This window comes from Capricornis sumatraensis, chromosome 16 (assembly GCF_032405125.1).
Source record: "Capricornis sumatraensis isolate serow.1 chromosome 16, serow.2, whole genome shotgun sequence".
Classification (NCBI taxonomy): Eukaryota; Metazoa; Chordata; class Mammalia; order Artiodactyla; family Bovidae; genus Capricornis; species Capricornis sumatraensis.
In genome coordinates this window covers 58,663,467-58,679,429 of record NC_091084.1, presented here as the reverse complement: position 1 = coordinate 58,679,429, position 15,963 = coordinate 58,663,467, and the positions used below count along the sequence as shown (strand labels likewise).

Sequence of the window (15,963 nt, the reverse complement as noted above, 5' to 3'; positions counted from 1 at the left end):
AATTTAATGTTACACCAGTGAGATTTTAGAACATCGTTGTTCCATTGCATGTTCCATAATACACACACACACACACACACACACACACACACACACACACACACACACACACACACGATGATACAGACTGGATTATGTCAGCTAACCTGGACAGTTTTGAGCATAGATTACTGTGTAAGTATGGATTCTAGTGAAACAAGCCATAATGTATAGTGTCTGCTTTGTAGGAGCTGTGGTCTTAGTCCCATTGGGGAGGCTGACTATGTAAGACAGACAAAGAGTAGTCTCTGGGTGGAAATAAGTGCTGAATGAATAGGATCAATAAATCACTCCAGAAAAAGACCTCACTGAGGCTTGGGGTCATTGGAAGAGACATCACCAAAGAGAAGGAATTTGACTGGACTTGAAAGAATGGAAATGTTTAGATAAATGAGAGATGAGGGGGCATTTTAGATATTGGATTTGTCAAGGTCAGAGATAAGAATGCTCATGGTATAATTGAGATTGTATGTCATGAGTTGATGGCTAATATTCTGAGATGTGTTGCTTAAAAACTCAATGGAGGCAATGATGAGAGGGATTTTGAGGTTAGAGTACCTATGATTCTTGCAGTCTAAAGTCCTTTGAGGATGAAGCAAGCTAAAAGTATATAAAGGACCTGCCAACTAGTAGGTTAAGCAGTGGGTTTAGAGAGAACTAGGTATGGTCCTGAAAAAGATAAGCTGGAATTAAAAATTTGGTTTCATCACATCGTTGAAATTTTTATGTAGTTGTTATCAGTTATATTTTATATACTACTGAATAGTAGTAGATATTTGGGTTTTACTTATTTTACAAGAGGATAAGCATTTCAAAATATTTTTCTTCTATCTTTGTAGGTTATTTCATAGTAATTCTATTTCTGTTATCCCTGATGGAGCGTTTGATGGTAATCCACTCTTAAAAACTATGTAAGTAGTTTGAAATTTTCTTTTAGTATGTAATCATGTAAAGCAGTGTCTGTACGAGGCCAAACATCTAGATGAAGAATGAAAATTCAGGCTGTTAGATATATTAACTTTGTGAACATAGACTTAGTGTTGGAGTGCTTGTGAACACATGGAAACTTTGTTTTTTTGGCTATTTTTACAGACATTTGTATGATAATCCTCTATCTTTTGTGGGGAACTCAGCATTTCACAATTTGTCTGAATTGCATTCCTTGTAAGTATTACAGAAATTTAAAAACAACCTGAATATTTACACCATTGCTTTAATGGAAAACTAGAATTTATTATTGTAACTCCAGAAAACAGTATCTTTTATTTTCTTTTCCTTTGGTGGAAGTCCAAAAGACAGTTTTGAAAATTTACAATGGTTCTTATTTATTCATGAACACCTGGTCAAAATGATCACATTTTTAGAAACTAGTCTTTTTAGGTATAGTGGTATTATAATTTTAAGCTGGTTCAAAAATAAGTTTAAAATATTATCTATGAAAATTCATTATTTTAAATTACTTTTTCTCTCACAATTTCTTAAAGAGTCATTCGTGGTGCAAGCATGGTGCAGCGGTTCCCCAATCTGACTGGAACTGTCCGTCTGGAGAGTTTGTAAGTGTGGCTCTTTGAAGTGAGGGTGTGTAAAGATAACACCACACTGGCCTGCTAGTAGGTTGCCAGTACTTTTTGGTGATGATAATGAGTTAATGTTGATTCCTACATCCTTGCTTTGTGAATATCATGCATAGAAATGGATGGTATTGGGTTTGGAATCAGTCAGCTCAGGTAGAGTGTAGCAAAGTCTTTGAAAATATAAGGCAGTAAGTAAGCACCAGATTAGAAGCAGTGATTTAGGAGTTCAGAATTGGAGTAGTCCATGTAAGCGATAAGAAAAGGCTTTATGGAAGAGGTGAAGTGTTTCAAAATTAGATTTCACCAAGCTGGGTCTTTTATTTAGAAAAGCAAGCCTTAGTGAAATGGAGAATACTGAAAATTACTTGGCATCCATGCCGTCACTCGGTAAATATATGGGGAAACAATGGAAACAGTGAGAGATTTTATTTGGGGGGGCTCCAAAATCACTGCAGATGAAAAGATGCTTGCTCCTTGGAAGAAAAGCTATGACCAACCTGGACAGCATATTAAAAAGCCAGAGACATTACTTTGCCAACAAAGGTCCATCTAGTCAAAGCTATGGTTTTTCCAGTGGTCATGTATGGATGTGAGAGTTGGACTGTGAAGAAAGCTGAGTGCTGAAGAACTGATGCTTTTGAACTGTGATGTTGGAGAAGACTCTTGAGAGTCCCTTGGACTGCAAGGAGATCAAACCAGTCAATCCTAAAGAAGTCCTCAATATTCATTAGAAGGACTGATGCTAAAGCTGAAACTTCAATACTTTGGCTACCTGATGCGAAGAACTGACTCATTGGGAAAGACCCTGATGCTGGGAAAGAATGAAGGTGGGAGGAGGAGGGGATGACAGGGGATGAGATGGTTGGATGGCATCACTGACTCGAGTTTGAGCAAGCTCTGGGAGTTAGTGATGGACAGGAAAGCCTGGCGTCCTGCAGTCCATAGGGTTGCAAAGAGTTGGACATGCCTGAGCGGCTGAACTGAACTGATAGCCTGTGTGTGTGCTCAGTTGCTAAGTCATGTCCAGCTCTTTTGTAACTCCATGGACTATAGTCCACCAGGCTCCTCTGTATGGGATTTCTTGGGCAAGAATACTGGACTGGGTTGCCATTTCCTTTTCCAGGGGATCTTCCCCACTCAGGGATTGAACCCACGTCTCCTTCATCTCCTGCATTGGCAGGCAGATTCTCTACTATTGAGCCATCTAGGAAGCCTAAGTATGACATTACAGATGATCAAATATAGCTAGACTTGTTTATAATAGTATGGGGAATGATATGGAGAAATTTGGAAAGTTGTTGGGCTTGTAATTTTAAAATGACAAACCTTGAACATTGAACATTTGGTTATGGCAGAGCTTCTCATTGGGTCGCCTGTGAATAGGTTGCAGGTGCATGTAAGATCTTGATGACCTCAGCCCTCCAGAAGCCACGTGGGGTCTGACGTGGCTAGGGTCTCTGCCACAAGGACCACAAGCGTGCTGCATCGCTTACAATTATCATGTATGCCAAGATGTAAGAAAAGAAGTTAGGAAGCATTGAGCTAAGGAGTTTAAATTCAGCTCTCATGGCAGTTTGGAGATGTTAAAAATGTTGGATGAGGTGGTGTGAAGAGGGTAAGAAGAGAATACTAGAGCTAGAATGGTGAGGAGTCCATGGGAATACTCCACTTTGCTAAGTGAGTGCATTTAACTATGAGAGTTCTGTGTCTTCAATCCATCCCTGGAATTCCTCCGTGTGGCCTGAGATTCCTCCATCCCTGTGTGCATCATTTCACCCTTGATCTGCATAGTAGCAGTAAAAATGAAGAGGGTCAGATGCTGAGATCTACAGAAGAAAGAACAGAAATTGATGGTTGAGTGCAGATAGGGACATAGAAAGGGAGGATGGATTACTGGGCTGCACCCCACAGGTCTTCAGGGCCTGCACTTGCCCAGCTTCAAAACTGAAGAAAGAGCCCGGAGTCAGCAGTGGTTTAATGAATGGGGGAGCTTACATGTCTGAAGCAAGATCCTGGGGCAACACCCCACCAGCACCCAGCTGACAGGACAAGGTGCAGTTTTTGCTCCGCAGTGTGGTGGAGGGAAAGGGGAAATCACCAGTTATATTGATAGGAATAGACATCAGGTTGGCTCAACAGTTACCAGGGAAACCAGCAGAGGGGGTACGCCCTTCAGTGTCCCAGGCCTGGGGCAAGTATGTAGGAAGGCCAGTTATGTGAGTAGCATGTAGGTGAAGCAGGTACTGGTTGGGCTGGGGTTGTACAGAGAGCCAAGAGAGCAGCCATTTTGAGGGGCCTTATCATACAGGGATTAAAGGAAAATTTCAGAATATTGAGTCAGGTTGATTGAAATAGTAGACAGAATCAAGATTTGAGGGACAGAAAAATAACTTGGTTTCAAATATTTTGGGTGTGAGGGGTGACAAACTTGCAGGTGACCGTGGTCAGCTGTAACTGTGGATTCATTTTTTTCTGTTGGTCCACATGAGAACTCAAGCTTATCCCCTGGACACTATGAACATCTTATCACAAAACTTTTCTGCATTAGAGGTTTCGTTCCTCTTCCCACTTTAGGGAGTGGTTAGGCAGTGGGATACATAGACTCTAGTCCATATGCAAATACGCGAACATGTACTTTTCTCTGTGAGAACAGCATTTTGTTTACCATCTCAACTCGAATCATTTCTTAGACAAACAATGTTTCTCCACAGGACCTTGACAGGTACGAAGATAAGCAGCATACCCAGTAATTTGTGCCAGGAACAGAAGAGGCTTAGGACTTTGTAAGCTGGATTCCTCTTCCCCTGTCCTGCTTTTCTTTGATGTATCTCACATAGGTTGAGTTTTATTTTTAATAAACTGTGTTCATTTGGTGACACTATGGTATAATTAGTCCTTATTCGTTCCCTTCATGGAAATGAGCAGGTGTTCTGGTTTCTCCCTGGGTAGGTAAAGTTTATTTGAGTTTTGTTTTACAGTCATGTGTATGTCTCCCATCTTGTGACTCTACTTTGAATAAAGTGAAACCATACTGGGCCCTTTCTTGATTTCTTTTCCTTTATCCTGACCCCTCCTTCTGATTCTAGTTGCCCCAGGGTAGTTACCTCTCTGTATGCTGCTCTTTCACCATAACCTAAGTAAGAGCCCAAATCTTTCTTGGATCAGAAACCAACTAAGCATTGGAGCTTTCCAAAATCTCAAAGCTGCCCTGAAAATGAAAAGTAAATAAAACATGAAAAAAGGTCACAAAAACAGTTAAGTTACTAAGTTGTTAATAAGTGTTCAGTGGCGAGAGATACTAACAAAATAAGTGACTGATCAAGCAAGCAAGTAATTAAATGGTGTCATGGAGTATCAAACACAACGATATCATTGAGGGAAAACTGCAGTGGGATTAACAGAGCTAACTAGTCCCCATTTTTTATTTAATATAAGTATTTTTTAAAATATGAGTGCACACACCACTCCTCTTCTAGCTTTTTAATTAAATAACATGGGCATTATTTATGGTATAGCAATATTATAAAATTATAGATTTAAAAATCCATATCTCTACCAAGTGAACATAATTAACTTTTGTGTATTTCCTGTACTATATTTTTCATATTTATTTTATATTCTTAATGTTTTAAAATATTTTATATTGTCTATACTCAATATTATGTTCTCCAAGTTTGCCCGTTTTAAGTTTGTTCTATCTCTAAGGTACTCTGGAAAGCTTACAAGTGTAAGGAAAACAAAGTTTCTTTTCTTGTTCAGCCATATCTCTTTATAACAGATCTTAGCATTGTTTTTGATGCTTCTGAGTACAGCTGTTTTAATATAGTATTCTGATAACATGAAATTAATTGATCATTTTCCATTTGCATTTTAAGGGACTTGTCTTACAACAGTATAAAAGACCTTCCAAGCTTTAATGGTTGCCATGCTCTGGAAGAAATGTAAGTTGGTCTTTGACTTACTTTTTTTGCTATGGTCTACTGTTAACTCATTGAGCCTTTCTTATTGTAAATAAATGACTTTCATATTAAGGTCTTAGAAATTCACTTAATCAGGTGTTCCTGTGAATAAATGTTCAGGGGCACCAGGTGTGTTCATGTGACTAGCACTTACTGGGCACCTATCTGTCAGGCAATCTGTGAGACTGTATGGGAGGAGGGCAGTAGGAAAAAACAGCCAAACAAAAACTGGTCCAGGTGTGGATGTCTACCATGTAGCTATATAATACAGCTCTGGTGGGAGTTGACTGGGAGGTCAAGAAAGGGAGGAACTAATACTCCCATGTTTTATAATATCTCCTCCTTCCTCTGACCTTCTTTCTGCAGTACTTGACATGGTTATATTGTCTTGGGCCCTTTTTTCTTTTTCTTTTTCTAATAGACTTTTTTTTTGAGCAGCTTTAAATTCACAACAGTATTGAACAAAAGGTTCAGAGATTTCCTATATTCCCTACCTTCATATGTACGTAGCCTACCCCAAGTCAACATTCCCCACCAGAATAGGATTCTGTTATAATTCATGAACCTACACTGACACATCCTTATCAGCCTGAATACATAGTTTAATTAGGGTTAATTGGTATTGAACATTCTATGTATTTGGACAAATGTATAATGACATGTGTTAATTATTATACTATTATACAGAGTCATTTCACCACCCTAAGATTTGGAAACTACTGTTTTCTTCCTTGTCTCCATCATTTTGGCTTTTCCAAAAGGTCATTTAGCTGGAATCATAGTATGTAGCGTTTCTAGACTGTCTTCTTTCACTTAGCAACTAGTGCTATTCCATATCTTTTGACAGCTTGATAGTGTCCTGGGTCCTTTCTCCCGTAGTCGGTACCATATGTGTTTGATACCATTACTAGTAAAGATAGGCCTAGTGCTGCTTCGCAGGCTGCAAAAACCAGTAAGATGATAGGTATCATACTGGCTAAGGTGAAGTGTGAATTTGTTTTCCTGCTCTCACTCCTGAGTAGGGTTGGTGAGGAATTTAGATAGTGTGCCTTAACTGTTAGGTTCATTTTGGGCGTAATACCAATTAGTCTAGTCCTTTCATCCTTCAGATGAGGCAACAACAGTTCTCTTTACTTTCAACAAGATCAATTACTGTTACTTGTGAATGAATATTTAAACTTCGAAAAAGTTAATTAAGAAATGTTGTTTTTCAAAATAGAAAATATTTTCTCTTGTTTTTCTCTCTCTTTTTTTTTTTACCTTTCATCTTATTCTTTTTTTAGTTCTTTGCAGCGAAATCAGATACACAAAATAAAGGAAGATACTTTTCAAGGCCTGACATCCCTAAAAATTCTGTAAGTTCATCTATGATTATCAGAGGCAAATAAAATTGTTGTCAAGCTGTAAATTAATATATCGTTACAATTCCCATGTTAGTAAATACACTTAAATATGATTTATTATGCATAAATACTATTTTTCAAACTTTATCATGTGGTACTTTAATTTCTTTTCAGTGTTTTTTTTTTTTTTAACCTTAGCTAATTTATGAAATTTGTGAGTCTAAAGAATATAACGTGTATAGCTTGAGGAATGCACCTTGTGTATTTTCAGGTCATAGTAGTGAAGTTTGCCACCTCTTTAGGTGATGGGTGGGCACACTATAGGCTGTGTGTTACAGCCAACCTGCTTACTGTTTCTGTCAATAAAGTTTTATTAGAACACAGCCATGCCCTTTGGTTAAGTATTGTCTAAAGCTGTTTTCACCGTGCTATGGCATAGTCAACTAGTTGCAGTAGAGACCATGTGACCCCCAGAGGTGAAGAATATTTACTATCTTGTGCTCTACAGAAGAAGTTTGCTGACCCCTGTACTGGTGTCTATCATGACAAACACAGCTAATGTGCAGCAGACACACTCATTTAAAAAGTGATTTGTATTGGAGGACATATTTGTGTCTCGTACTCTATTAAGCACTTGGGAATATAGAGATGACTAAGACAAACCGTGTCACTGCCTTCATGCAATGCAGAAGACACAGTACACTTAAATAGGAAACTTTTTTAATATAGAAAAAATTGGAAACATTGACAATGAATTGAAATTACAGATACTAATATATCATGTTTTCCGGTAGATCCCCATTAAGAAATCACACGTGTTCTACTAGAAAAATACTTTATTGGTAGTTGGGTTTCTGGATCTTGCCTTGTGGCAGGCTTCCTGTGGGTCTGGGCAGTAGTAGGGAGAGGGACCGACTCCCAGATGCAGTCACTTCCAGAGCACCGATAAGTGACAACAATGCAAAGCTACCCTGCTTTGTCACAATTTGGAACCAAGTCTGTCGAATTTTCCTATTATCCAGGAGATGTGTCATGGAATGAATTTATCCTATCTTTAAATTTCCATTAAGGCTCCCTGTAAGTGTGACTGCAGATTTTAATTCTGTAATATCAGAATTCCACAGGGTGTGTTCCTGAATGTAATATGTGCCTCTGGTGTTGATATGGATTTTTTTTTTTCCTGCTTGGGGGAAAAATGATATCTGAAGCCCTTCTGGAATGCTCTTGTTTGCGTATTGATTCTTTGTCTTCCCGAAGGGCCTTATCACTAACCTTTGAGAATGCAAACAACACTAAGCCTGTTTTTATTTTCAGCTTTGTCAGGAGCTGTGCTTTTCCTCACCTAGTTAATCGTACCAGAAGCTATATCATATCATTTGTATTTTTGAACTGGTACCAGAGTGATAAGGAGGAGAAAATTCACAACTGTTTTGAAACAGATGCCAACTGAAATTACTCCTCCCTGGAACACATTCCAAGAAATAGATTGTTATGAAGGGGAGGCCTTCAACATAAATATTAAAAATGTTGTTGAACAGGATTAAAGATCTTTGTTATTTTATCAGGGTTATTATGACTGCAGCAGATCCTAAAGTGTAGTCAAAGTAATTGCATTTAGAGTTTATTTGAAAGGAGTTAACAATTTATTTTTATAATTGCAGAGATCTTAGTAGAAACCTGATCCGTGAAATTGATGACAGAGCTTTTGCCAAGCTTGGGTCAATAACAAACTTGTAAGTTTCATGCAATGATTTCATGAAAGTAGTGAACAGTCTACAGAAACTTGTTTTAGCATTACCTACCCAAATCATCTTTCTGTTGAGTGTTCCTTTGTATAAATGCTAATCTGCTATCATGTAGTGACAGCTTCTGAAATGGTTTTTCCTCACCTAAACTTCTTCTTAAAGCTCTAGTATTTATGATGTTAATACATGTACAGACTTGTGTTTTAGGAGTTAATTTGAAGTTTTATTCACATTTTAGAGATGTAAGTTTCAATGAATTAACTTCATTTCCAACGGAAGGCCTAAATGGGCTAAATCAACTGAAACTTGTGGGCAACTTCAAGCTGAAAGAAGCCTTAGCAGCAAAAGACTTTGTTAATCTCAGGTGTGTTTTTCTTTTTTGTGAAAGTTTTGGTAGGCCTTCAGATTATAGAGTATCCTGTTTTTTTTTTCTTTTTTTTTTTTCTCTGTGGTTCCCAGATTTTCAACCTCAATCCTCACAAATTTGGAAAAAAATAGAGCACTATTCCATTGTTGTTGAGAATATGAACTGTAGCCTGTGATGCTGTCAAAGAGATAATATAGCCCTTCATCAGAATGGTTTTATGTATAATGGGATTTATCATTTGCAACAAGATAGCAGAAACCACTTGTGAGCCTATAGAAAACTGATAGAATGTGAAATACTTCATAGAGACAGAGTTAGAGTAGGGACCTCATTAGACATAGTAGAGAGAGGGCTTGGGAATATTATCATGGGAGAAGAGAATAAATATTTTCATTATACTTATATGAGAATGTGAATTCATTTAATGGTGTAAAGTCACAAATGAACTGGAATGTTAATTTTAAATGAAACTATCAGTTTCATATGATACATGGGGTGTGGTTAATTCATTTATAAAAGGAGTCTGATAAGATTTTTCTTTAAATTGCAGTATTACTATTAAGCTTTAAAGATGGCTTGATTCAAATTCAGTTTTTCAAAGCATACCTTATCTAATTGGAGAAACTCATGGTGTCCCCTGATACTAGAGCCTTTTGTTTTCAACAAATGAGGAAACCAAGTCCAGAGAGGATAAGGACCAGTTTAAAGTATTTACCTTTCACAAAACAAAAGCATGTCTGTGAAGTTGGTATTTCAGTATTGCCATTTTTTTTTGCCATTTTTTTTCCAGGTCTTTATCTGTACCATATGCTTATCAGTGCTGTGCATTTTGGGGTTGTGACTCTTATGCACATTCAAACACAGAAGATAACAGCCTGCAAGACCACAGTGGGTCAAAGGATAAAGGCAAGTGCATGAACTTTTAAAAACAGAACACTCTTTACAGCATTAATCAAAGTCTGTGTTATTGTAATCAGTTTGTGAAGGATCAATATGAAATCTGTGGAGAAAAAAATGGCTTTTCTGTACTGTGTTCCTGACATCTTTAATATGTTATTAAGTGTGGTGCACACTGAACTTATATCATGTACAAGAGAAAACACTGCTGGAAAAGTGTTGTAATCTTTTAATCTGCCTGCAGCTTGAACTGAACAGTTTGTATTATATGTGCAGGTCTCAGTGATGTGGCAGGTGTCACCAGCAGTGCTGAAAATGAGGAACACAGTCAAATCATTATCCACTGCACACCCTCGACAGGTAAGCACAGTACATTTGGCTGCAGTTTCTTGCTTTAAACTTCCAGGGATAAATGTGATTTCTGTAACAGAGGTAGGGCTAGATGATTTCGTAAGACCTGATTCACCTGTGGTCTGTATACCAGGAGATTAGGCATCTCTTGCAGAATCTCAGGCCAGACCCATGACTCAGAATCTTTGTATTAACAAGCTCCCCAGGTGGGGGTTGCACACATTAAGGATGGAGAGGTACTTTCTTCATGCAACTCTAACCCTGGGATAGTTCTAGAAGTTACTGATCTATAAGGACTTTTAGTGTTATCTTTTTATTTTTTAACTGCAACCTTGTCTACTTCTCTATTTTACTTCACTGAACTTTAGACTTGGGAGAGTTACTAAACTGAAACCACAATTTAGTATTAGGTCGTGACTGTGATATCCTACCTAATCTATCAGAGAAGATGGATTTATAATTTTACTGTTAAAAAAAATTTAAATGGCTAAGTTGTGTGCTATGAAGTAAATTCCTATTTGATCACACTGGATGTTCTGAACATTAATTTATAACTCAGAATCATAAGTATTATGGATTCTTTAATGATTACTACTGAATTGGTGAGCTTCTTCAGAGGCCATGTATGTGTTCCTTTAATACTTAACACAGTTCCTGGTGTAGAGAATAAGTTTATAGCAATCAGATGAGTGAATGGGGGTGAATGGGGTTGGCCAGAATCTTTTATAAAATCTGTAAAAGGTATTGATTGTTAGAAGTCAAGGGCTGTAGTTCACTCTCTTGTTTGCTAGGGTTTTTGTATTGGACTTAAGGAAGGGAAAGTCTTTATTAAAGGGGAGTCTAGACATGAATATGCAGAGATTCCATTTCTTTCTTTCTGATTTTAAACTTTGGGGGTCAGCCAGGAGGAAAGTTGGTCTGAGCTCATCTCCCCAGGTGGCAATAGGAGTGAATGGCAAACCTATTTCCCCAACTCCACTCCGACGTAGTAACACGGAGACAGCCATGCGGTGATGCAAGCAGGAAGTGAAGAGAGCAGGAACCTTCTTTTAAAACTGGAGGAGGCAGCAGGTTTCCAAGACAGAGGAGTGGAGCCGACTTCCCAGGCCCTTGAGGGAAAGTAATTCCACCCACTAGTCAAACACTTTTCGAAGGGTGTCCTATTCTCCCGGGTCATGTGAGCTACTCCTTGTTCCTTGTAGAAGGATGAGTTCAGATTCAGAGATAAAGGCAAAAGCTTCCTCTTCATACTTCCCTGAGCAGGGAGGATAAAAAAATTAACTAGAAAAAAAAATTTTTTTATAAGTTTCTTCAGTCAAATTCATATAAATAGTGCAGCTCAGGCTTGTTAGGTCTGTGAATATCTCAGTGATAAAGACACTTTACAGGATGTATCAAACACATTTTCTTGTGCTCTGCAGACAACATTTTGTTTTTCTTTACTAACCTTTAAATAAAACAGTTGTCATTTGGGACATAACTAGCATGCCAAAGTCAGTTGCTAGAACATGCAACTCAGCTACTAAATTAGTTTTTGCAGTTCTAGTTTAAGTAATGCAGGGTGTTATTGGGCATAGTTTTACATGATTTGTTAACATCAATGTAATGTAGCTCTCACTGTACTATTTTGTTCAATGACCTCTGTCAGGTCTACCAAACACTTTGAAATCTCTGCATGAAAAATAGGGCTAATTATATTTATCTTAGCCTGCTTCATCAGATTGCTTTTGAAGGCTGTAAGAAGTGTGTATAAAATATATGTTACATATATATATCATATATAATTATTATAAAGTATATTAGGAACTGGGAAGAAAGACGATAAGGACCTAACATTTTTTGAAGTCCAACTATGTACGCAGTAGCCTGTTGAAGTACCTTGTATGTGTAATTTTACTTAAGCTACACAATGCTATGAAATAGGTATTATTATCCACAAGTGGGAAAATGAAATTTATAGAGGTTTAAGCTGCCTTCTTAAAAGTAGCAAGTTATAAACCCTAAACTCAAACCCTAGTTTATCCGATTCTAAGCCCCATATGAAGTAACTTTCACATACTAGTCACTGTCCTATGTATATTAACTTCAGTAAGAGAAAAAGTGAGAATTTTCCTTTAAATATCACTGTATGACTGTGCCAAGTAGTTAATAAAATAAGTAAATATATATTAAGATGATGTATTAAAATAAATTTTTAAATAGCCTAGTCCAATGATTAGATGCCTAAGAAATGATAATCTTTTCAGTTTGGGTCAATTCACTTTGGTAGTAGATTAATTATTCTATTAATAGTTTCTCAAGCCATATCTTACGGAAGATAGTCTTTTATAAACTGTCTTTTCTCTCTTTCATTTTAGGTGCTTTTAAGCCCTGCGAATACTTGCTGGGAAGTTGGATGATCCGTCTTACTGTGTGGTTCATTTTCTTGGTGGCATTGTTTTTCAACCTGCTTGTCATTTTAACAACATTTGCATCTTGTACATCAGTGCCTTCCTCCAAATTGTTTATAGGCCTGATTTCTGTGTCTAACTTATTCATGGGCGCTTATACTGGAATCTTAACTTTTCTGGATGCTGTGTCCTGGGGCCGATTTGCTGAATTTGGCATTTGGTGGGAGATAGGCAGTGGCTGCAAAATAGCTGGGTTTCTTGCTGTTTTCTCCTCAGAAAGCTCCATATTTTTATTAATGTTAGCAGCCGTCGAAAGAAGCTTATCTGCAAAAGATATGATGAAAAATGGGAAAAGCAGTCACCTTAAGCAGTTCCGGATTGCTGCCCTTTTGGCTTTTCTGGGGGCCGCAGTGGCAGGCTGTTTCCCCCTTTTCCATAGAGGGGAGTATTCCGCATCCCCTCTGTGCTTGCCATTTCCCACCGGAGAAACCCCATCATTAGGGTTTACCGTAACTTTAGTGCTGTTAAACTCACTAGCATTTTTATTAATGGCCATTATCTACACTAAACTCTACTGCAACTTGGAAAAAGAAGACCTTTCCGAGAACTCACACTCTAGCATGATTAAGCATGTCGCTTGGCTCATCTTCACCAACTGCATCTTTTTCTGCCCCGTGGCGTTTTTCTCTTTCGCGCCATTGATCACCGCCATCTCGATCAGCCCCGAAATAATGAAGTCTGTTACTCTGATATTTTTCCCATTGCCTGCTTGCCTGAATCCAGTCCTCTATGTCTTCTTCAACCCAAAGTTTAAAGAAGACTGGAAGTTACTGAAGCGCCATGTTACCAAGAAAAGCGGATCGGCCTCAGTTTCCATCAGCAGCCAAGCTGGTTGTGTGGAGCAGGATTTCTACTACGACTGCGGGATGTACTCACATCTGCAGGGCAACCTGACTGTGTGTGACTGCTGCGAAGCCTTCCTGTTGACAAAGCCAGTGTCCTGCAAACACTTAATAAAATCACATAGCTGTCCTGCCTTGACAGTGGGTTCTTGCCAAAGGCCAGACGGCTATTGGTCCGACTGTGGCACGCAGTCCGCCCACTCGGATTATGCCGACGAAGAAGATTCCTTTGTCTCAGACAGTTCTGACCAGGTTCAGGCTTGCGGAAGAGCCTGCTTCTATCAGAGTCGAGGATTTCCTTTGGTGCGCTATGCTTACAATCTCCCAAGAGTTAAAGACTGAATCCGTGTGTTTGTAACTGTTTCTCCCATCAACCAAAATCACAGTGTTTATAAGAATGAACCCTAGTCTGATCTCTCATCTGGGAAGCACTTCAGTGATCACTGCCTGGTGTCACTTAGAAGGAGAAAGGTGGCAGTTATTTCTTCAACCAGACCTTTGCAAAGGACAAGTGCCTGAACTATGGATTGATGACAAAATGCAGTGTCCAAGCAATGTGTAGTCTATTTGAAACAAATAGTTAACTTGAAAAAGATTTTATGTATATCATAGCAATATAACGTTGGGTTTTTCTGATCCATAAGGAGCAAATTTATACCTGTTTCTGAATTAAGCACAAGATAGAAAACAGCTGTTAATATTTTTAAAGAATATTTTAAATGGTGATTTTATATAATTGAAGAAAAAGCCTTGCTAATTTTACCTAATGTTTCATCATTAATCTCAGGACAACTTAACTGCAGGGCCAAAAGAAAAAGGTGGAGGGGAATCATTTCCCAGACAGGACTATGAGAGTGGATGTAGGCACTAAATTCTTGCATTTTTCTAATCCATCTCTGAGATAATAGAATCATCAATTTTGTGTAAGAGATTTAAATCTAAAACCTGATGTTTTTAAAACAATATTAACAACTGTTAGATTTTAAAAGAATAACTGAACACATTTGTCTTCAGTCATTATGCATTGCTTTGTGTTGATCACAGTAATTTTTTCTTCAGTGCTTTGTGATCATACTATTAGGAAAAAGTAAAGGGCTCATTGCTGTGTGATTTTAGTAGATTTGGCTAAACTACTAACAGGGGATTTTAAAAGTATCTGAGGGACTTGATGGCTCTGTATAATGTTCTCCCTGGAGAAGGCAATGGCACCCCACTCCAGTATGCTTCCCTGGAAAAACCCATGGATGGAGGAGCCTGGTAGGCTGCAGTCCATGGGGCCTCATGGAGTCGGACACGACTGAGCGACTTCACTTTCACGTTTCACTTTCATGCATTGGAGAAGGAAATGGCAACCCACTCCACTGTTCTTGCCTAGAGAATCCCAGGGACGGGGGAGCCTGGTGGGCTGCCGTCCATTAGGTCGCACAGAGTCAGACACGACTGAAGTGACTTAGCAGCAGTAGCAGCAGCAGTATAATGTTCTCATGGATAAAACTCTTCCTAATATCATTGGCTCTATCAGTATTTTTCAATTCCGTTGGTATGTGATCTACCTGTAGCTTGGATTGTACAGAAAGTAAATTGTGGCAAATGGTTTCAACTAAGGTAGAAGAAATCGGGAGTAATTATGACACAAAGCACTTACATTTATTTCTTAGTGAACTAGATTCTCCTGAACATACGCTCTTACGTGGACACTACCGTATATTTTCCCTTCCTTTGATTTACAAGAGCCTGTGCAACAGCTCTGAAACTGTTCTTGTGAGACAAGACAAATATGTCACTAAGGAAAAAAAAAGGCATAAAGCTTAGGCCTATGTCTTTAAAAATTAAAAATTCTACTTGATAGTCATCTATGGACTTTTGACATGTCATTATGTGGAGTCTTAAAGTTATAAATGTTCAATATATTTTTTGAACAATATGCTAAATCAATAGCAAATCCACTGCCATATTAGTTGTTCATGAGATACTAAAAAACATTAAGCTAGATTGCAGTTTAATAATTAAACTGTATATAATGTGCATATAATGAATTTTTATCTTATGTAAATTATTTTTAGAACACAAGTTGGGAAATGTGGCTTCTGTTCATTTTGTTTAATTAAAGCTACCTCCTAAACTATAGTGGCTGCCAGTAGCAGAATGTTAAATTGTGGTTTATATACTTTTTGCATTGTAAATACTCTTGGTTGTACATTGTCAGTGTAATAAAAACAGAATCTTTGTATATCAAAATCACGTAGTTTGTATAAAATGTGGGAGGGATTTATTTACAGTGTGTTGTGATTTTGTAAGGCCAATTATCCACAAGTTTTTAAAATTGCCATCATGTTTGTATATTTACACATCTGATAAATATTAAATCATAACTTGGTAAAAAAATCTAGCTAAAA

The 15,963-nt window shown here is 37.9% G+C and overlaps 1 protein-coding gene across 2 annotated transcripts in view; it reads left to right on the top strand.

The window, feature by feature from the left end:
- The window catches only part of LGR4 (leucine rich repeat containing G protein-coupled receptor 4), a 104,552-nt gene extending 88,589 nt beyond the window's left edge, over positions 1 to 15,963 (top strand). For both annotated transcript variants that reach the window (XM_068988297.1, XM_068988296.1), the window contains 11 exons: positions 879 to 950; positions 1,132 to 1,203; positions 1,524 to 1,592; positions 4,325 to 4,396; positions 5,489 to 5,554; positions 6,856 to 6,927; positions 8,577 to 8,648; positions 8,899 to 9,024; positions 9,818 to 9,933; positions 10,201 to 10,284; positions 12,633 to 15,963. In XM_068988297.1, the coding sequence (XP_068844398.1) occupies positions 879 to 950; positions 1,132 to 1,203; positions 1,524 to 1,592; positions 4,325 to 4,396; positions 5,489 to 5,554; positions 6,856 to 6,927; positions 8,577 to 8,648; positions 8,899 to 9,024; positions 9,818 to 9,933; positions 10,201 to 10,284; positions 12,633 to 13,909 (2,098 nt within the window). In that variant the 3' untranslated portion in view covers positions 13,910 to 15,963. The remainder of the gene's footprint in view (positions 1 to 878; positions 951 to 1,131; positions 1,204 to 1,523; positions 1,593 to 4,324; positions 4,397 to 5,488; positions 5,555 to 6,855; positions 6,928 to 8,576; positions 8,649 to 8,898; positions 9,025 to 9,817; positions 9,934 to 10,200; positions 10,285 to 12,632) is intronic.